Genomic DNA, 23671 nt, shown 5'->3' with positions numbered 1-23671 from the left:
TGAAATAAATGGTAACATTGCATTTGCCTTCCTCACTGCAGACTCAACCTGCAAATTAACCTTTAGGGAATCGTGCACAAGGATTTCTAAGTCCCTTTGTACCTCCTATTTCTATATTTTCTCTCCATTTAGAAAATAGTCAACCCTTTCATTTCTTCTACCGAAGTGCATAACCATACACTTTCTGACACTGTATTCCATCTGCCATTTCTTTGCCCATTTTTCTACTCTGTCTAAGTCCTTCTGTAGTCTCTCTACTTCCTCAAAACTACTTTACCCCAGAAACTATTCTCATATCCTCTGCAAACCTTGCAACAAGCCCATCAATTCCAACCCTGGAGGTCTGGCCCTTTAACTTAGCACCTAACTCCCTATTCAGAATCTTGTCACTCATCCTACCCATGTCATTGGTACCTACATGGACCACCACACCTGCATGTTCTGCCTCCCACTTGAGAATGCTGACGACTCGATCCGAGATATCCCAGGCCCTGGCACCCGGGAGGCAACATACCATCCGGGAATCTCGTTCTCACCCACAGAACCTCCAGTCTGTTCCCCTAACTAACAAGTTCCCGATCACCACGGCATGCCTGCTCTTCCCCCCTCCTTCCCTTCTGGGTCACAGAGGCAGACCCTGTGCCAGAGACCTGACCACTGTGACTTTCCTCTGTAAGGTTATCCCTCCTGACAGTATCTAAAGTGATATACCTGTTGTTGAGGGGGATGGCCACAAAGATACTCTGCATTGGCTCTTTAACGCCTTTCCCCTTCCTGACTGTCACCCAGTTTCCTGTGTCCTGCACCTTGGGTCTAACTACCTCTCTACATGTCCTATCAACCCTTCAGTCTCCTGTATGATGCAGAGTTCATTCATTTCCAGCTCCAACTTTTTCAAACACGGTTTGTTAGAGGCTGCAGCTGGATGCACTTTTCACGGTTGTAGTCATCAGGGACACTAGAGGTCCTGTCTGTCATCTCTACCTAGATGAGCAGATATAAAGAGAAGGAAAATACTTGAACTTTTCTTTCCTTTGCTTTCTCTGAGTGAAGCCTCTTTTCACTGAAGCCTGGAAGAGCTAAAGCCTTAAGATCACCAGTCTGACTCTGTCCACTGAGCTTGACCCTGCCTTCCTTTAATTTGCTCTAACCAATCAATCCCAAACGCCAATTGGTTGCTGATCAAAGCTCTATTATGTTGCCACAATGAGCTCCTGCCTTTTATTCTCGGACAGCGGATCTGACTGAAGCCCCTTCCTCTCCAAACTTCGATGCCTGGATTGACCGCTGGTCAAAGCTCTGAGTCAAGGTTCAAAGAAAATAAATAAAAACCAAAAACACAACCATAAAGACTTCTGGCTGCTGGAAGAAATCTCTGAATGCTGCCCTTCGCTGTGGAAAAAAGTCAGCACACTCCTTTGTTGCCTTTCCAACAGTGAAGCTCGGTTTCAGTGCAGTCTCCCAACTTCTTTCAAAGCAACGAACCAGACTGCAAATGACTGAATATGGGCATCTGAGACTCCTTCAGAGAAACGTTCAGCCTGATGTTGAGAAGCTGACATCGCTGCACCAAGCACATCCATCTCATTGAAAGGTGAAAAAGCAACGAAGTGGCAAATAGTTGGACCCCTTATGTATGCTCTAAAATTGCTGATTTAAATTGTTTATTTTGTAATTAAATAAAAGAAATAATTTTAGTTGTAGATCTATATAGATGTGAATAATTTTTAAATTGTTTGTCACTGTTTTGAATTTGCAGTTCCTGTTTTCATTCACCAAGTACTGTAAATTAAAATTCTTTAAAGCTTTTATGTAATAGCCGGTAAGTGAGAGCGGAATGCTAGGGATGTGGTCTGGGACCCAAGTGGAGGGGACGGGGGCCACTAATCCAAAATTAGTTTAGGAACCACTGCTCTCAACCATATGAAAAAAGTGAGCAAAAAAATTAAGTAGACTTGTCTTGCAGACAAGGCCAACTCTATGGACAAGATGCATTTAAATTTCAAAACTGTTTATCATACAATATAATAGTCTAAAATGAATTAGAAGATGACCAGCTGTATTGGACTGTAAACTTAATTGAACAAGAAGCAAATTGATCATATATAGAACCACACGCACAATAACTTGTATGACAGCAGCTAGTGTGAAAGCCATTTTAGCTCACAGCATATTCAGAGAACATTTGGCACTGAGGACTGAGAAGATAACTGTTTCTCTCTTCAGAGATACTGCCTGGACCGCTAAGGATCTCCAACACATTCAGGACTAAGTCGACCACACTCAGCTACGGAACAATAAAAATTAGCTGAAAGGGCTCACTGAATAATTGGGTATGGGTTAGAGTTGTATATTGTTCTATGCTTACATATCTTGTCACGTTTTATAAGTTGCAGTAACCAAAGAAATCCAGTTTGGTTACTTCATCTGATGAAAAGTATTTACTAAATAATTTCAGTTAAGGCAATTTACGAAAAAGAAGTCTTTTGACACTTAAGATAATGCCTTACACTAATAACCTGGGCTGTCAGAAAAATCACTGTTTCAATCCTCACATCACAATCTTTTCAAGCGAGGCAAGACATCCTATTAAGCTGTACAAAGAGGCGGCCAGGAAAAATTGCCTGGAATCTTAACCAATAGTTATCCTTGATGATGAAAACAGATTATTCACTCATGAGTTTCAAAGGTGTTACCTTAGTGGTGCATACCCTAGCATTCAAACTGAATGCCTCAACTACCAGTTACCTGATAGGTTGTGAAACATCATGAAATTGCAAAATGGATTAGCATTTTCCTTCTTTTATGTTTGATGATTCATTAAAACATGGAATGAAACTATTTATAACAATAATAAGCATGAGAATTCACCTGCAATTGAAATACAAAAGACTGTAGATGCCAGCAATTTGAAACCACCTAATCTACCAAAAAATGCTGGACAGCTTGGTAGATCAGGTGGCAGACAAACAGTGGGAGCAATGGAAGGGAAGTGGGGTGGTGATGGTGGTGGTAGGAAAAGAGAGCACTAAGGCAGAGTGGGTGTACAGAGAACAGGTGGTGGGAATGACTGAGAAGTGGGGGTGACCGAGATGGATGGACGGGAGTGGCAGGGTGACCCAGCTAGTCAGGGTGTCGAAGTGGAAATAAAAATGAGATAGAATGAGTAAATTACACATGGACAAGGATAAATAAATTCTATGAAACAAACTGCTGAAATAAATGGCTGCTCTCAACTTTGAAAGTGAAAACCATAAATGAGGGCTCTTACTTCAAGGAAGGACACGTCATGATACGGCTGCAGGAACGTTATTTCCAGATTTCCCATCACTACCTCACAAGCGTTGTAAGTCCGACGAAGGTTGCTGTAATGGTCATGCACATTTGACAGCAGCGTGAGCTTGTTTTCAATTCCTGAACAAACTGCGATAAGAATAAAAAATGAAATAAGCATCAGTCTACATCAAATCTTTTCATTGTGTTATTCATTCAATTGAATAACACAAATCATTTCTATCAGAAGAGATCCTGTAAAAACAATATCGTTTTGCTTGGTTTTATTAATAGCTCCTATATGAATCTAAGTTACATATGTGAATAACTATATCTACAGCAAAAGATTTGAAAGCACATGGCACTTGTAATGTAAGTACATGCTCAGTCAGGTATTGGGTAAGGCTTGACATCAGCACAAAGTCGATTAGTAATTATTGACGGAAGGCTACCATCTCTAATTTGCTGTCAAATTCAAGTCTACATATCCTATTCCTACTTCAAGCTTAAGATTCAACTACATTTATTATTAAAGACTGTATAAATTATACCAACTTGAGATTTGCTTGCTCACGGGTAGCCACAAAGCAAGAAATCTGAAAGAACACAATTAAAGAAAAAAAGAACAAAAATAAAAATAAAAGAGCAATATTCAATTGCAAAAGAAAAATAAAAAGCAAGTCAATACAAATGTAGATGAAGCGAAGAACAGCATTCCAAACCAGAACTGAGTCCTAAGATCCAAACCCCAGAGCAGTCTGGAGTAGCCCCAAAGCCTTGCTCATTAGATCATCATATGAGCAGCATGGAGCAAGCAGTCAAGGTGGTCTTCATAGCCTTGGTATCATGGAGATGATCTTCTGACGTGCTGGAGAGAGGAGTGAGCAAGTGAAATCGGCTCTTGCCTCTGATCTGGGCCGGTGTTTGAAGCATCTAAAAAGCATATCGTACCTCACACTAGGACCTGGCTGCAGTGAAAGGCTCCGGGCCCGGACCACACTGCCCAGCGACTCACTCTGCGCCCAGATTCCATTGCCCAACTCGAAGTTACTCTCAAGCCCTTCACATCAGCTTGGTGCCAGAGTGACCCAACCTCGCACCTGGTACAGTTACACGGGCACCGAACCTCCTCTGTCAAGGCCCTGTCCTCTCCTTTCGATGCCCAGAGAAATCCAACCTTGCTCCCGGGTCAGCTGTACAGGAATCAGAACTCCACATGCAATGATGCTGCAACATAAAATCTCCCAAACTCACCTCACCATCACTTGCCCCTTCACTGTTTGATGCCATAATTTAACACAATCGATCACAGAAAAGGTTAATTTTTAGTGATGTTTTTAGTCAGATTTCTTAGCTTATTAACTACCAGCAAGCTGTCACACACGTTTGGTAGTGCCATCTTAACATGAGGATTCACCTCCAGAAATCTGACCTATTCTATGTACTGAGCCAAACAAAATTCAATAAAGAACTGCAGATGCTAGCAATTTGAAAACACTTCACACCCGACACCTCCTCCCTCCCTCCCTCCCTCAATGTTAGAAGCCAGAAAGTCAGGTGGCAACTGCAGATGGGAGGAAGGGAGGGAATGGGATTTTTCCTGAGCAGAAACAGAAGTAACAGAGCAAGTAGATCACTTGATGCATTTACACAGCAACTGCAACACTCACATCATAGCTGTGGTTTGAGTGCCAGCCAGGCAGAAATGGTTTACATTGCTTGGCTCCTGGCTGTGCTGGAACTTGAAAGTCCTGTTTAAGGGAATGTTTTGGGCATGCCTGGATAAATCTCTTCTCTTACAGCCTCAGAGGCTTTAATCTTTATCAAAACAGGGAAATGAGAATTCTCATTTTCTAAATGGACATTTTGTTGTTTTGCAAACCAGCATTCAAATTGCACGGAATTACACCAACAGAAAATGGTGCAAACATATCCCCTCTGAGGAATGTCACAATGTCTGATGTCCATCTTTAATTGATTCAAACCCAACTCAGAGTGAGAATAACGAATCTCCAAGGTTGGGTTTAATAATACTTCGGATCTTGGCCATTTCTGCTCAGCTTAGGCTTCAAAATTCAAAGTTCAATATAAATTTATTATCAAAGACACAAAACATTACAGATCTTTATTCTTTGTGCTCAAGTGTATCCAAACATGAGATGAAGAGTCCTTGAAAGCGATGGGCCATAGGCAATGGAAACATTTCAATGATGAAGTGAAGTTGAGTGAAATTAACCCCCCTAGTTCAAGAGCCTGATGATTGAGGGGTAATAACTGTTCCTGAACCTGGTGGTGTGAGTCCTGAGGCTCCTGTCTGTTCTTCCTGTTTGCAGCAGTGAGACCTGGGTGGTGGAGGTCCCTGTTGATTGGATGCAGCTTTCCTGTGACAATGTTTCGTGTAGGTGTGCTCAGTGGTGGGGATGTCTTTATATGTGATGGGCTGGGCCCGTATGCACTACTTTCTGTAGGATTGGGCATTCAAGGGCATTGGTGCTTCCACACCAGGCTGTGATTCAGCCAGTTAATATACTCTCCAACACATATCTCTAGAAGTTTATCAAGGTTTTAGACTTCAGTCTCAGTAACATCTTTGTGAATCTTTTCTGTACCTTTTGTAAATTGATGACATTCTTCCTATAGCTGGACACCCAGAACTGCAACAACATTCCAAGAGTCTTTTCACAATGACCTGTAGAATTGTAACATGCTCTCTTTTCTCCATACCTCGTTCTCTTCAACTTACAACCCATCTAATTACTTTTCCAAATTGTTATACTATTGATTTGACATCTGCCTGACCTGCTGAATATCTCTGGCATATTTTTTTCAAATTTCAAATTTCCAGCATTTGCTGCTCTTTGGAAACTGATAAGCAGGTTGGTCTGATGACTGAGCTTAAGACTTGCTCGAATCCAATCTGCACTGGAATTTGCAGAAGGGTGAAAATTCAGACTCTAAGTGGAAGATTTACTTACGACTCTCAGGGTCATAACTTGCTACCGTGCTTTAATTCTTTAATACAGCAAAGCATCTCAGAGCGCTTCACCGGAATGTTAACAAAAATAAACTCAAATCAAGCCACAAAGTATGTATTTTGGCCGATTATTATATACATGGAGCAAGAAAGCAAATGAATGAAATGTTGAGTTATCCAGGTGTTCTTGCATGTAAACTGAAAAGTGTCAGAACACAGGTGCCGTAGTAGTTAAGTCAGCAAACATCAAACCCAGTCATTATTCCAAAGGTTTCGAGTACTGGGCACTGTTTTGGCACCCTTAGCTAAAAATGAACAATTAGCATTGGAGACAGTCCAAAGGTGGTTATCCAGGCTAATTCCTGGTATGAAATGGTTGTTCTATCAGGATATTCCAGATTGATCTAGACAACTGGAACAATAAAGAAGTAACCAAGGCCTATAAGTGGCTTCCTGCAGATCAGATGAGGCAAAGATAAAGCCAGAGAGAGGTGGAAGTAGACAATGTTAGTAATGATGTGGACATATATTCCAAATCCTCTTGGGTCAATCATGGCAGCAAATATGTGCAGAATCTGGTCCAGTTTCAGACAGATATCAGGGAGAGTGAGCAAGAGGTGGAGCTAATGTCCAAGGGGTGGAGCTTATAATGAGGATTGAGGACAATGGCATCAGCCTTCCCTACAATTAGCTGGAGAATATTTCCACTGCTGGACAAGAGAGGAGTTAGTCAGAAAGACTCCAGTGTTTCTTCTTGCCCATCCATAACTTGCATTGAGAAAATCATGGTGAACTGCCTTCTCTAACTGCTGCAATCCTTCTTGTGAAAGTGTGCTTAGGTGGAAGTTCTAAGATTTAGATCCAGGACTTCCCTTGGGTGGGAAGATCCAAGATCGAGGCTTTAATGGGATTTTCCAATGATCACAGTATCTACTGCGTGATTAATCCCTGTGCACATCATAAAGGAGAAACAAGAAAAGGTGAAGGACAGGTTCTTGTGAATCACCAAAGGTAAAAGAGTGGGCATTGGAAGAGATGAAATTCTAGGTGGTTGTCTGACTGCAATATGATAAGGAAGGATGGAAGCAGGAAGCATGGAATGGCATTGGGGGAAGGCGTAGTCAACTGTGTAAAAGCTGCAGATCGATCATGGAGAAAAAGGGGAAGATTATTTTGTCTTGAGATTCATATAATACATCAAACATTCGTTCAGGTTTGAGTGGTGTTGCACCTGCTGACTTTAAATAGGCAGCTAGATTTGGAAGCAGATTTATCTGAACAGCCGATGAGACAGATCATAATCTGCTATTTCATGCTGAAAGCCCAGAAATCTGAGTTGCTGAGAAAATATCCTATCCAATAAACTTCTCTTAATGTACTTTTATTGCAAGTTTATGTTTGTAGTTTCAAGGTGATAACTGGTAGGATAGATATTGGTAGTGGGAAGATGGGTGGGGGGTGGGTGGGTGGGTGAGAATTAACTTTCAGAGTGCAACCAGATGATCATATTGCAAGGGGGCATGTGAAAGTGCATTGTGTCAGTCCACAGAAAAGTTATATTGGCCATCTGTAACACAGAGGCAGGCACGATCGACTACCGCAGTGCTGAGCTTACAAACCTAGTGATTACTGCTGTGAGCTGTGGGGTAATAATAGCTTTCAAAAGAACTTGTGTCATTTAAAATGAATAAGTTGATTCAGAAAACTTACCTACACAGCATATGTAGCTAATACAAGTGCTATTATTACCAATTCTTGGTGAATAGCAAGAGCATATCGAACAGTATAGCACAGGAATAGGCCTACCATCCACAATGTTGTACTGAAACAAGTAAATTAGTAATCAAATGGCCAACTGAACTAATCTCTTCTGCATACACAATGACCATTTCCTTCCATTTTCCTCACACTCATGGGTCTGCCTAAACGTCTTAAAAGTCCCTACTGTATTAGCATCTGCCACCACATTCCAGTCATCCATCACTATGTAAAAAACTTAGCCCTCACATCTGCTTTGAAACTATCCCCTCACACCTTAAATGCATGCCCTCTGGTATTAAAGATTTTAACCCTGGGAAAAAGACACAGTGTCTACTCTATCTGTGGCTCCCATAATCATCTAAACCTCTACTTGATCTCCCTTCAGCCTTTGCAACTCCAGAGAAATCAACACCAGTTTGTCCAACCTCTCACGGTAGCACATGCCCTCTCATCCAGGTAAACCGCTTCTGCACCCTCTCCAAAGCCACAGCATCCTTTCTATAAAGGATTCTAGGGTCTGTGAGCTTTGTTTCTTTTACTTTCTCATGTGTATTTCATGGCTATCTGGAAAAGACAAGTATCAGAGTTGTATCATACATGCATAGTTTGACAATAAAATGAACCTTGAACCCAATGGCCAAAACATCATACTTCTATAATTCCTTAGCTACTCATTCATCTCTACTATCATCCCATTCTTGCCTTGACTAGTACATGGCGCTGAGAGTAATCCAAAAAGTAATACCTTGGAGATCCTGCTCTTCAGCCACTTTCCTAACTTCATGTATTCACTGCACACAAACTCTTCCCCTTCCTACCTTAGGCTGCTCATCCTCCCTCCCTTTCGAGAATTTTCTGTAGCTGTTCTGAGACATCCTTGTCCCTAGGGCCTGGGAGGAAACACACCATCCTGGTGTCTCTTTCACAGCCAAAAAATCTCCTGTTTGGCTCCTAGCCACTGAGTCCCCTGTCACTATCAACTTAACCCTTTCCTGCTGAGCCCCAGAGCCAACCACGGAGCCAGTGGCCTAGCAGTTGTTGCTCTGTCCTGATAGGTCATCCTCTCCCTCTCAGCAGCATCCAAAGGGATATACTTGCACTGACTGCTTACTCTACTAACTTCTCCTGGTGGTCACTTATTTATCATCTGAAACCTGCACTCTGGGTGTGACCACTTCAGTCAGTCTCATCTATGAAGTTCTTAGCCTTCTGGATTATTGCATCCAGCTCCGGTTCCTTGACTTTGTCAGTCTGGAGCTGAAATTGAGGGGTTCACTTCCTGCAAACGTAGACAACAAGGAAATGGTTAGGTAACCTGCAATCCGGCATCTTACAGGAAGAGCAATCCACTGCCTTAACTACCATCCTGCCTAACTTATTATACCTTTGACTCTAACTTTTTAAGCTTTACAATCGACTTAATGATTCCAAACAATTCAGCCCCCTTAGCCTCCACCTGTTCTCGCTTAAGCCTGTTGAGCCAAAGCCTCATACTTGAACCCTGGCCCACTCCCAACAATGGCCACTCTGCCTAAAAATTGGAAGCAGAGCTTAGGAAGGATAATGGCGCCTAACGGCGACTCCTCTGCTTGCATCTTCAGAAACAGCTCTATTTCTACCTTTAATATTTTTATTTTTCACTTTCAGGGTTCTTTTGAAGACCCTAACCTGGAGATAGATGCAGGCTTCGGTTCTTTGCGGGAATGGGACCCATTCTCGGGGCTCCATGACTGGCCGTTATTTGACATGCCAAGAGTTCGGCCTGAGAATCTCGACTGTGTTTGGAGGCCTAAGATCTCAAGGCTCTGGAGACGGGTGGATTGAGGGTCGGTGTCAGGGTGGGAGACTTGTGTGTCGTCGGGGAGGCTGGAAAATCATCTTTCTCTGTGGGCCCGAAGACCCGAGGTCTGCGATCTTTGGACACAGAGCTTGAAAAAAGCGACAAAATGGACTTCTAACATCATAAAACAGCCGGTTGTTGTTACGTCTCCTGCTCGCTGTGAAAATGGGGGACACTTCCCTCTCCCTTGCCAGGGAGAGAGAGAACTTGTGGTTTGTCAAATGTCAGATGAAATGCGAAACCTCTGGGGTAACTTTGGTCTGTGTTTTTGCTATTGTTTAGCACACGCTTCCGCTCGGTAAGGGTACTGGTATGCGTTTTTTTTGCTGGTGGGGGGAGGGGGGATTGTTGCTCGCGGCCACTTACGCATGGGAGGAGGGAGCTGGGGGGTACTTTTGAGATTCTCACATTTAACTGTCATTCACTCTTTGGGGCACTTCTCTGTTTTCGTGGATGTTTGTAAAGAAAAGCATTTCAGGATGTATATTGTATACATTTCTCTGACAATAAATTCGACCTTTGAACCTCCTTCATTATATTGGCCTGAAAAAGTTGCTTTTTTAAGTTACTGATAACCCAAGCTATCTCCTGCTCCCCAGAAAAGTCTCAAACGGCCCCACTCACTTTTTAAACCTGATGCGTAAAGTTCACAAGGAATTGTCTCCAACTCACTCAATGGCCTCTCGCTCCACTATAGTGCTATGTTGTGTGTACGAAATGGCTTTATTCTATACTTTTGAGTGATAGAAAGAGGCAGACTATAGATGTTGTCTCCACAGACTGCCAGTTACCATCACTGTAGTATCAAAACACTTTTGGTTCCTCATTGGAGAAGTCAAAAGACAAACAGAATTGGATGTAATCTTTATGTAAACTGCTCGAGAAACAATTCAAACTCCGTTACAGTTCAAAGGATGCACTTTTACGTTCTCTTTGCTGACAAAGAACTAAAGTTGCATCAGGAATCTTATTTTGAAATACAGGACAATTTGTCAGGCAATGCCACGAATAATAAAGGAGCATCACTTGAAGATTGTGTTGTGTTTATCAAGGTAGCAATGACAGGAGTGCATGTACACCATCCATTCCAAATTAGTATCAACAGGCTGAAAGGCCTGTTCCTCTGCTCTATTGTTCTATGTTCTACAAAGCTACATGTTCTTCCCATTAGCAAAAGCGGTGACATGGATATTATCAGAGAGCAGCAATTAATATTTTCTGATATTACAATCAGGAATCAACTTTAAAAAAAAGCATTTAATGAGCAGGAAGCATACCATACCAGAAAGGCTTTCTTTAGAGACTAAGCGACCCGGACACACACACACACACACCAGATTATATACTTTTAAAACCAATAACATGTTGGCACTAAAATGCTTATAGCTTTTGGTTGTTGCCTGAAGATAATAGTAGAAATTAAACTATAAGAATCCAAGGTCAATGACATTGTGGCAACTAATTGACAAAACATGCATTCTGGTAATACCAGTAGCTAGATTATTGCCAAAACCACCTAAGCGAATCTTTAATGGTGACGCAGAATAAGACCGGACAAAGTCAGCATGGTTTCCTTAAGGGAAAATCTTGCCTGATGAGCCTCTTGGAATTCATTGAGATTACAAGTAAGATAGACAAAGGGGATGTGGTGGATGTTGTATACTTGGATTTTCAGAAGGCCTTTCACAAGGTGTCACATGAGGCTACTTATCAAGTTAAGAGCCCATGGTATTACAGGAAAGTTACTAGCATGGTTAGAGTATTGGCTGATTGGTAGGAGTCAGTGAGTGCGAATAAAAGGATTCTTTTCTGGTGAATAGTGGTGTCCCACAGGGTCTGGTGTTGGAACTGCTTCTTTTTATGCTGTGTATAAAATGACTTAAATGATGGAATAGATAGCTTTGTTTCCTAGTTTGCAGATGATATGAATATTGAAGGAGGGACAGGTAGTGTTGAGGAAACAGGGAGGATGCAGAAGGACTTAGACAGATTAGAAGAATGGGCAAGAAAGTGTCAAATGAAATACAATGTTGGAAAATGCATGTTCATGCACTTTGGTAGAAGAAATAAATGTGCAAACTATTTTCTAAATGGGGAGAAAATTCAAAAATCCGAGGTGCTCAGGGACTTGGAGTCCTTGTGCAGTAAACCCTAAAGGTAAATTTACAGGTTGAGATGGTGGTGAGGAAGGCAATAGCAATGTTAGCATTCATTTCAAGAGGTTTAGAATACAACAGCAGGGTTGTGCTGCTGAGGCTTTATAAGGCACTGGTAAGGCCTCACCTCGAGTATTGTGAACAGTTTTGTGCTCCTTATCTAAGAAAGGATGTGCTGGCATTGGAGATGTTTCAGAGGAGGTTTACAAGGATGATTCTGGGAATGAAAGGGTTATCATATGAAGAACATTTGAGGCTCTGGGCCTGTACTTGCTGGAGTTTAGAAGGATTGGTGGGGGGGGCGGGATCTCATTGAAACCTTTCAAATATTGTAAGGCCTAGACAGAGTAGACCAGGAAAGGATTTCTCCCATGGTGGGGGAGTCCAAGACAAGAGGGCAGAGCCTCAGGATAGAGAGGCACTAATTTAAAACAGAGATGAGAAGGAATTTCTTTAGCCAGAGGGTGGTGAATTTGTGGAGGCCAGGTCACTGGGTGAATTTAAGGCAGAGATTGATAGGTTATTGATTGGCCACAGCATCAAACATGATTGAATGACTAAGTAGACTCAATGGGCCAAATGGCCTAATTCTACTCCTATGTCCTATAGTCTCAATTATTTTGATGAATTCATGCCTGTAGGCTATATTGTTCCACTGAAATTCAACTTAAATACTTCCCGTCTTCTGGGTTTTAAACAGACTACATTTCCACTAAACATTAAGGGATTTGGCCTGAACCGTTGACTGTTTATTCATCCCCATAGATGCTGCCGGACCTGCTGAGTTCCTCTAGCATTTCGTGTGTGTCGCTTTGGATTTCCAGCATCTGCTGAATTTCTTGAGTTTATTAATATCACATTGCTTACAAAACAGTGGTAAACTAAATACTAGCTAGTTTTCTAGTTCAGTGAAGTGATATTCCACATTATTATCTAATTTCCATTTAAATAAGTTGGTAGGAGGCACTAGTTTGTTCAGTTACACTAAAGCACAACAGTACAGCAAAGGAACCTGCCCTTTATCCAAAAGTATGGCAACCAAGATGTCAATTTAAACTAACCCCATCTGCCTGAACACTGTCTATGTCCCTTCATCGACTGTCTCTGCTTGTTTAACTGCCTCTTAAATGCTGCTGTTGTATCTGCTTCCACTATTTCCCGACAGTCTGCTCCAGGTGCCTCTCACTCTGTTAAACAAAATAGAGAAATTGCCTCAAGTCTTCTCTAAACTTTCCCCTCTTGCCTTAAGTCTCTCTCATTTATATTTGCCATTTCTACTCTGGGGAAAATGACTGACAATCTACCATATCCACATCTCTCACAATACTTGTGTTTAGTAGTACCTTACGTACATTACAGAACTATACTGCAGACTTGGTATTACCATTTGAAGTTCCTCCCTTAATTGGGCGGGAGGAGAGAGAGCAGCGCGCCGCGCATACGCAGCCCTCCGGCGAAGTGATATCATATCCATTAAATAGGGGCCATGGACAATTCTGATTTGATGAAGACAGATGTGAAAGCACAGAGAACATCTGGAGAAATTTCTGAAACGCCTTTTCGCTGCTGTCGTTACTGCACGATCGAGAATCTCCGGAGGGTAGGCCCCAAAATCCCCAGCTTTGCCTGCTGCTAGCGACTGAGATTGAAGTCGAATCGTTCGGATAGAGATGGTGCTTGGTACTTGGTGTTGGAGAGCTGATCGGAGGCTCGAAGTTTTCGGACAACTCAGAGTCGGACTGTGGCAGGGAGAGTTTTTCTTCCTTCTCCCATCTGTGTGAGATGTGGGACATTTGAGAGACTCTGAACTTTTACTGTGCTCGTGGACTGTTCTTCATCAAGTTATGGTATTGTTGCACTGTTGTAACTATATGTTATAATTACGTGGTTTTGTTAGTTTTTTTCAGTCTTGGTCTATCCTGTGTTTTGTGATATCACACCGGAGGAAATATTGTATCATTTCTTAATGCATGCATTACTAAATGACAATAAAAGAGGACTGCACATCTTCATAATCTAAAAAAAACATGAAGTGACTTAATAAATCACAAGGACAAGAGAGTATTGCAGAATCAGAACAACACTTGAAGCAACAAAATCATTTATTAAATGGAGAGAGCTAATACACTATTCCACAAAAAAATTTCTTGGGCATTTTACAGTTAGCAATTTTCATTGATCACTTTGGTCAAATATTACATTATGCAATTTTAATGTAATCTAGGTGACCATTTACTTGCAGGAAAAATATACACAACATAACCAATGCATAATAATCTTGATGTGCATTGTAGAATAATTGGCTTGCTTTATCAAAAAGAAAGCGACAAACAAAACTCACTTTACAAAAGATGCACAAATGGATGAACAAGTTTTTGAAAAGATCATTAAATAATTGTTAATCATGTAAAATACTAATCAATTTTCCTCAATTCTGCATTTTCCTTAAATTAAAAGTATTTATAAATTATATCATTGCCCTTTCATAACCAGATGTTATTTCTATAATTTTCAATTTTCCAATGTGAAGTGTACTTTGCAGGCCACTCAAGTAGATGGAAATTTCATGAGCCCCTGTATAACTGAGCATGTAGTACTACCATGCAGTAACTGTGGGGACAAGCCAATTTCAGCTTTATGGCTTTACTTCTGATATCTACAGAATTACAAAGTGGAGAACTTAAACACTTTCAATTAAGTTCTGTGCATACTTTAATCCAGGTATCACACATATTGATTGAATTAATTTGGATGAATGCTTCATTGCTGAAAAAAAACATATGCATAAGTACACCCGTTACAACTGTCGCCAATTAAATGAATTTTTGCGATGATGCTCAAAGTTGGATCACCATTCCAAAACTTCACTACTTGAATCCATTATAAATCTGTAATTGTAGAAGTTCTCATTGAGTTACCCACTACCACCTTCGTTGGGAGAATTATGTGGTTTACAGACTGCAGTTGGACAACCCTGACTGATAATATCCACTTTTACAAACAAAAATAAAACATGTTTACAGAAATTAATGATTATTGAGGGAGAATTAATAACAATAATAACTACTTTTTTGATCCTGAGTGGGAAATTATTTTGTTACAGCAGCAACATTTAAAAACATAATAAAAGTACAAAATAATAATATACACTGTGCAATACAGTGCAATAATAATGTACGAAATAATAAAAGAGACTATGATGTGTGTTCTCCTGTTGCACAGAGGTGAACTGCTATATATACTTATTGCGTTTGGTAGGAAAGATTTTTAGTAACAATCCTTGTGACAGTGGTGCTGAATGAGACTGCTTACGAGTAGGTCATGGAGAGGATGTGCCAGATTGTCCATAATGGATAACAGTGTGTTTAACGACCTCCTCTCCACCACCAACTCAAAAGAGACTGGGTTGTAGCCAAGGATGGATCCAGCCATTTTGATGATTTTATTTAGTCTTTTTGCATCACCAGCACCAGCGCTGCTCTTCCAACATAAAGCCACAAAGAAGACTGCACTCACTACAACAGACTGGCAAAACAGCACCATCATCCTGCTGTACACATTGAAAGATCTCAGATCCTTAGAAAATGGAGTCTGCCCATCCCCTTCTTGCAAAAAGCCTTGCTGTTGGTTTTCCAGTCAAGTCTGTTGTCGAGGTGAACACCCAAGTATTTGTACTGCTCCACTACCACAATTTCTTCTCCCAGAGTGTATACAGGACTTACCACAGTCCTCTCCTCCTAAAATCAATCACCATCCAGCTCCCTGGTTCTGGCCAAATTCAGGAGCAGGTGATTACTCCCGCACTCCTCCACAAACTTGTCCACCAGTCCACTGTACTCCAACTCCTGCCCATCTCTGATACACCCAACCACCGCAGAGCCATCAAAGAACTTCTGCAAGTGATAAGACCCAGATCTGTACTGAAAGTCTGAGGTGTACAGTGTGAACAGAGTGAGTGGTGCTCCAGTGCCACTCACTACCATCTCAGACTGAGAACTACACAGCCGTAGAAACTGGGGTCTGTCTGTCAGGTAGTCAGTAATCCAGGAGATAGGAGATTTGTCTATGCCCACGCTTTGCAGCCTTTCACTCAGAACAAGTATTTTTAAACACATTTTACAAAAAAAAGAATACATTTTGCAAGCCAAGAGATAATTCAGATCCAACAGTATACAGACAATAGCATATGTAGTCTCAGGATATTCAATTATGCTGAAAGGACTGGACCAGATGAGATTTAACTGATTTAAGTTTTAACAATCCTCAAAACTCTGGGGCTGGAGAAAGCTAGGATTTCTTACTTCAGCTCAAGATCCTGCAACTCTGAAAATAAACACGCCGACAAGCCTTAAAATTTAAGACTAAACTACAGATGCTGAAAATCTGAAATAAAAGCAAAGTTCTGGAAACTGACTGATGGAATTTCTAGGCCAGTAGACTTCTGCCGTTTGCCTGGCTGGGCCAAATCTTGGCCTGAGAGTTCCTTGGCGTAACTTCAAATAGAGCCTTGATTCAGAATTAGCTTAACACAGAATGCTGGAACATTCCATCCATTTCTGACCAAATGTCCATCAAGGAACTTAACACCTAACCTTTCAGAGGATCTTTCATTCTCCCTAGATGAATAATACAGTTCGGCACATCGAAGACCAAGGGGCTTACCCAGTGAAGCCGGTAGACTTGATGTTGAGGCCTGCCTTGCCACAAGTGAAAGGGGTCCAATTTGACTTTGACCTGTGTTATTTAGATTATCCAACATTGTACAGCTGTGTTCTGCCTTCTCAGCATTCTCTCACACCAACAACCCTGATTCCCTTGCTGGTGTGCTCAGCGAATAGCCCCAAGCTTGACTAATATCCTAGCCTGATCAACCCGTAATTGCAATGAACTCCTCTGCTTCAACTCAAACACTATTCCATCCTACTGCCAAGGTTCCAGGGACCAAATGGATTGCATTTGTTTCTGTTCTTGGGTTATTTTCTTTATTCTATGGCCTTCTAGTCCTTGATCTCTCTGCCTAAAGAAAGCATCTCTTTCTGTCAAGACTTTAAGCACTTCAATCAGATTCGTACTCAACCTTCTCTACTCCAAATAGAACCACCCCTGGTTCTTCATTCTACACACATAACTAAAGTCAGGCATCTCAACATTATTTTCATAAGAAACTGTATGCTCTCCAAAGACTTGAAATCATTCTCAAATAGTGGCAACCAGGAATGGACATTACATTCCAGCTGTGGCTAAAGCTGCGTTCATCATGATTTCCTTGCTGTTGTACTCTTTGGCTCAGTTTATAAAACCCATGATTTGCAAATTGCTCTGCCAGATTAGAGTTCAGGTTCAAAGATCTAGCCTGGAAAATTATATGCCAGTTCATTTAATAACTAGCAGTGGAAAATTTGGATGCTTTGATATTTATAATTATTAAATATCCTTGAGGAGAAAGTCATTAGAACCGGCAACAGAAAATGGCGTATGACAAAGTTGATATTCTTCAACGTGGTTACAGAAATCATGAAGTAGGAAATACACATCTAAAGCTTTCTATTGGCCACTCTGTACATTAGCTATTTTCATAAAATGTGCAATTATGTTACCTCTGAACCTTTTCTTCTAATGAGAAAATGGCAAATTCAAATATCACAGATTATAATCCAGTCCAGGCACACTATTTCTCCTAGTGCCTTCTTCTGCACGCCAATACTTAAAAGTAGGCTTTCAGCATTGTGACCAGAATGACACAGCGTTGTGATGTACTTGCACCACTGTTTTATATTCAATTATTCTAATTTTTAATGTAATCACATCCTAATAACTGATATTCTTGAATAACTGAGCATTATTAGGATAATTTCAATTTACTGCCAATCTGGAAGCCAAATCTTGTTTTCATTTCTGGCACATATTATATTATTTACATTCCTGGATTCTTTTTGCCCTCAGCTGAAGCAGTTTAAATTTTACATGGAATTTGGCACATGACATTCAAAGTACATACAGGTTCTCCAAACAAATTACTTTGCTTTCTGTGTGATCGCACTTCAATTGCAAAATGCTCAAAGGCAATGCCACGACTTTTGCCTTACATCAAGTCAGTGCTTTGCCTTGGCTTTCCAGAAATCCAATAAATTTGCTGATAAGACCTCTTTTCAGAACTCCTCAAGAGTTAACATGATTTCCGTGTGACTATTTCTTTCTCTCCTGATGCACTATGCTCCTATCTTTCATCAGGGTTTCCCCTAGCACAACGGATGCTTGATTCAGTGATCTGCAGCTTCCTGGATGACACTGGCACTTTCTATTATGTAGGTGTAACCTCCTACCATTAGGCACCTTTCCATGACTCAGTAATTCCTGGAAGATAATGTGCAAGAGTACTTGCTATTTCCTTCCTCTGTTCATCAAATATAATCATGGACAGATCTCATTTACCCCTAGGATTAATAATCTCACACAGCTGTCCCAGTAGTAGTACAACTTACTTTATCAACACTATGTAATTTTCTTTCCAGATCAAACATTCATTTCCACCTCAGTGAATACAGAGCCAAACCTTTTCTCTAATAGTTCTGCAATCCATAAAACAATGGCCATTCTTGTACTAAATCCCAAACTGCCCCTCCATTTTCTTCCTCTCTTATATAACTAAAATAAATATTATTCAGGTAAAGACACAGGCAATGATTAAGCAAAGTTCAGGTATAAGTGAAATCCATTAAATGATATACATTCACACTTCCCTACACTACCACCAGTCACTCCACTACCATCCACTCTTACCCTTGTCCCAAAGCATGGGCAGTAATTGTCAGCTCCATGTCACTATGTAACCCACTAGGCTTCCATACTTCCTGGTATTACATACAGATGTGTTGATAATTACATTTTTGATATATGTTTACTTGAAAGATTTTGTTGTAAATGTATCATTATAGCATAATTTATCAAGAACATAATAATGTGTAAATAATGTGGATCAATATTATTGGTTGTGCCCTTTGTCTTAGGATTGATTATCCAAGCAGAAATGTATTGATCTAATTAAGAAATAACTTTATTTCCCAAAATGTATCTTTCAAGTTTACATCTATACACACAAAGGTTAACATTAGGTCTTTACATCGACTGAATTTGTATTGGGAAAATTTTTTTCAAAGACAATGCATTCTTTAGCAATAATTTAATCATCAATTCTTTGGTCTCTAGAACTTTGTTAAAAGCCTCAGCATTACTTCTGCTATTCAGAGAACTGCACTTGCCTTTCTGGCTCTTTTATCACAAATTTCAATTCAAATATTTTTGGAAAGGGTCAAGCTCTATAGAATTAATCTTCTGGTTTGTACTCATGAGAAGTAAAAAATTACTCACAAAATCACAAGAAAATAGGAGCAGGAGTTGGCCAGCAGGCCACTCACACTTGCTGTGCCATCCATTACAATATGGCTAGCCTCAACCTTCATAACTCTTAATTCTTCAGACTTTCAAATATTTATCTACTTCCACCTTTAGTATATCTAATAATCTAGCCCCCATCTTCCTCTTGAAAGAAGTAATTTCCACACATCTCTGTCTTGAATGACTGACTGATCCCATATTTTGTAGCTATGTGCTCCTCAACGCATAACATCTTCCAGGAGAAGGATCTTCTATGTTTGAATAACATCCCTCCTCTGAATTCCATTGAATACAGGCTTAAATTATCTAGCCTCTCTTGATAAAACAACTTTCTCATTCCAAGAATTCATCTGGTGAATCTCTTCTGTACTGCCTCACCTCTAATGATGTTCTATCCTTTTTTATAGAAGGGGTACAAAATCATGCACAATATTCCAGATGTGGCCTCCCCAACATCATGTACAACTATAACAAAACCTACTTATCTTAAGCTTCAAGCTCCTTTGTTATAGCTGCCAATGCACCTTTTGTCTTCTTAACTACTTGTAATCCTCTGAGTTACCTCTGCATTAGAACAGCTAGGTGCCTCTGAATTTCGATCAATTGTAGCCTCCATTTAGAATCGTTTTACCGATCTCTTGCTTCCCCACACTGAACTGCATTTTCCAAGTCTACTCAAGGTAGTCTGCTGCAGAATCACAATGATATCATCACAACATGCCCTTCTATCTACTTTCATACAATCCACAAACTTGGAAACCTTACACTCCATTTCCTGGTCAACAGAGGGGCCAAGAACCAAGTTATTGAGAACTCTGCTAACTACATCCCTGCAACCTGAAAAGGACCCATTTACTCCAACTCTTCTTTCTAATTGAAAGCTTGCTTTCCATCCTCACCAACACACTTCTTCCAAGTGAGTTGTTTCACAAAGACAGGATCTGTAAAGAGGTGAGAAAAATCAGCAATGAGGGTTGCATGATAGTTGAGGGACACCATCAGAAACATTAAAAAGAGACCAAAACTTTCAAAACCAACTAACATACTGTCAAAGGGCAGTTAAGTGCTCTGAGTTGGAGTGAGTGGAGGAGGTAGGGAATGGGAATTAGATTGGCGTGGAAAGAAGATCTGTAGTTGGGTGCAACATACAGAAACAAACAATTTTTTCCATTTAAGACAAATATGCATAAACCTGTAGTTTTGATGTTATATGTAATGGTGAAAACAGAATGGTACACAAGGACAAGTGATGAAATAAATACTCAATCAACAACTTGATATGAATGGAATCTTGTTATGCAAGACGAGATTCCACTGAAGATACCTGATATGGCAAGGAAGACACCATTCAGTTTAGTAAAACCTTATATAAAATTATATGTCCATATACAAATTGACAGTTTCATTCAGACTCAGTAAATCAGTCCATAGAAGTTAAGAAATCAAAATTAAAAAAATTTCAAAATTGTCATGCTTTTATGATAAATCTTATAATAGGTTAACCCATTACTTTCAAGGTATGGAATTGTTAAAGACAATTTGCACAATTCGAATGCTACTCCACTTTTGTGCCTTGCAACCTCCCCAAAGTAAATATTGACAGAAATTGCAGTGTACACAGATACGCAGAAGATATTGAACAGGTCTGTGCACTTCTCTCGCACATTACATAATAAACCTCACCCATGCATACAGAGATACTCACACATAAACAGTCGGTAAGCACAGAAAGATCAAGCAATAAAAAGCACTTGTAGCCCGTTGGAAATAGCGATTGTCTTACTCCAGACACCTAGATAATGGATGACAAGTGTAAACATATTGCTGGTCAGGCAGTTAGAATGCAGAGTACAAGTTTTAGTTACCTTAAAATAAGTTCAAGATGTAGAAATTACACAGAAGTTCACAGGAGTATTGTTTTGCCCTTTTCTAGCTCAATGTATTGAGCAATGATTTGATCTGTATGAACAGTATGCAAGACAAGCTCTTCATTCTATCTCAGTACAGGTGACAATAATAAACCAATTCCTATTTGATTCTTCACAGACAAAGCAAATGATTCTGCCTTAAACAATTATTTTGTTTATTTATATTTTCGGTGTCCTGAACATGCAACTTACAAGTTTCCTGAATGAAATGGAGAATAAAGACAATTTTAACCTCCATATTTTAAAAATAGCAGTTTGTTACAGTAATCCATAGTTAATCTTTCAATTTCAGCTTTTCCTAAAACTGTATCATCCCTCCTGCTGACATTCATCTACTCTTCCATAAAAAATGTTCCCTGCCTAACCACATCCTGTGTGAAAAGCATTCTATACTAAACAAAATTCAGCATAAACACACTTTTACAAACGTTCTCCTCACTTTCGCTGACTATCTCAGATTACAAACACATGAAGTCAATACCCAGAGAGCCTATATTATACTCTTATGATGTAACTACTGGAGAAGTTACACCACAATCCAACTACTTCCTTCCAGCCACCCATACAACCTCCTGGGAAAGACTAGCAAAAACGGTATTTCCAAACCAGGTTTGGGAAATGTACCATGAGCCTCATTGAACTATTGCAATCTCAGAGAAACCCAATGGCTAAGTCTGCAATCTCTACTCATCCACTTACAATTGACAAAGATCCTGCACACACGTTTTGAGGGTGGTATTGAAACTCAGTCTCACACATTTCTTTTTTGAACATCTTAGCTGTCAAAAATATTAAGTGAAAAGAAGAACCTTGTACCATCTAACCCATTGCAATGCTGAACTCATTTATACTCCCTGGTCCCTAGCCTAGCTAGCTCAAACTGTGGACATTCCTGGACCAAGATTAAAGTCCTTGAAAGCATTAGATAAGTCACCTTGAAATCTGTGCTTTCAAATTAAGTCTGACTAAATTGTTCAGTGCTTGATTAATCAAATTCTTGTTGACTCAGTTTATTTAAAGGCAATTTCCTGACCTTCATGAATGCTTCCATAATTCAAAAGGATGTCAATTCAGTGTATGCCCAGAGCATACACTGTCAGAGGTCTCATTTTGGGTTGATGTTGTTCAAAAGAGAAACAATCTGTTGCAGAGCTAGAAATTAAAAAGCTCACTGAAACTTTAGGAAACAGTTTTCTATTTCTTTCAAACCCCAAAGAAACAGATTGGCATAGATTTCACTGGTGCAAGCACAGTGCCTGCAATTGCTGCTCACGCAAATTTTCCCAGTTTAGCTTACTAACTTGGAGTTTCTTTGCAGCTCAGCAATAAAGCACCAATGAACAATGGCATCTCGGATAATGGCTGGCAAGCCCTAACTTCACCTTTGTTAGCAGTCAATCCTGTTGAGTCTTTGAGTGCTTTTAAATGAAAGGACTATTGAAATGCAATATATTAAAACATTTAGCATAAAAAACACAAGTAATTAAATGAAGTGAGTAAACATTGAATAATTTAAAGTTACTTTCTCCTTGCGTCATCATCCTCACTGGCCCAAAATCTCCAGCAAAGTTAATGGGTACATTGATCTTGTTCCTGTAGTTCAGGGTCCATGAAACTATTCCACTGCACAAATCACAAATGCTGGGAAATCTCAAGCCAAATCGCACTCAGCTATGAGTCTCTATTTGCAGCCCAGCGATAGAAGGTACTGACAGATCCAATGCCACCTATCAGTGACTTGACCTACTGGCATCTGCTAGCAAACCCCAGGCATAACTGATCAGACATCTCATAACTAGAATGCTTTCAAATTAAGGCTGACTAAATTGCTCATCTGCATATCAACTGCCGAATTCACTCTGAGAAATCAGAGGGGTGATTTCATAGTAATGTTTCCTTAAAGTATTTTGTGTCTCCGACAGCTTTATTCACCCTTCCAAAACAAGCTTCACATGACTGGAATTTGCTATGTAATAAACTGCTTTATCACAGTCTAACCCCATAGTGATTACAGTACTTGAGCAGTTTTTCAAATGGCCTACAAGTCGTTATTCAGACGACACAAAATCTGCTGTCTAATCATATCCCGGTATAGTTTATACGAGATTAAAACTAGGGTAAAGTTCTTTTGAGCTTATTAGTTATCCTTATCGGCACTTGTACTTGTTATAATAGGATGTATTTTTGACAACTTTTCATAAAGTTATAAAAGCTGATCAAACATTTAGATCATTAACATTTGTTTATTATAAAAATTGACTTTAAGTGTTTTAATTCAGTATTTTGGTATGATTCAAATCGAGGGCAATCGCAGAAGACAGTGTCTTCTGCTTTACTTACAGAA

At 40.1% G+C, this 23671-nt stretch overlaps 1 protein-coding gene across 6 annotated transcripts in view; it reads right to left on the bottom strand.

The window, feature by feature from the left end:
* egfra (epidermal growth factor receptor a (erythroblastic leukemia viral (v-erb-b) oncogene homolog, avian)) overlaps positions 1-23671 on the bottom strand; it is a 285503-nt gene that overhangs the window by 120367 nt on the left and 141465 nt on the right. For all 6 annotated transcript variants that reach the window (XM_063044026.1, XM_063044027.1, XM_063044022.1 and 3 more), the window contains exon 2: positions 3272-3423. In XM_063044026.1, coding sequence (XP_062900096.1) covers positions 3272-3423 — 152 coding nt within the window. The remainder of the gene's footprint in view (positions 1-3271; positions 3424-23671) is intronic.

The sequence above is a fragment of the Mobula hypostoma genome, chromosome 3 (genome assembly GCF_963921235.1).
Source record: "Mobula hypostoma chromosome 3, sMobHyp1.1, whole genome shotgun sequence".
Taxonomy (NCBI): Eukaryota; Metazoa; Chordata; class Chondrichthyes; order Myliobatiformes; family Myliobatidae; genus Mobula; species Mobula hypostoma.
Note: the sequence above shows the minus strand (reverse complement) of the source record. Positions and strands in the feature narration are given on the sequence as shown.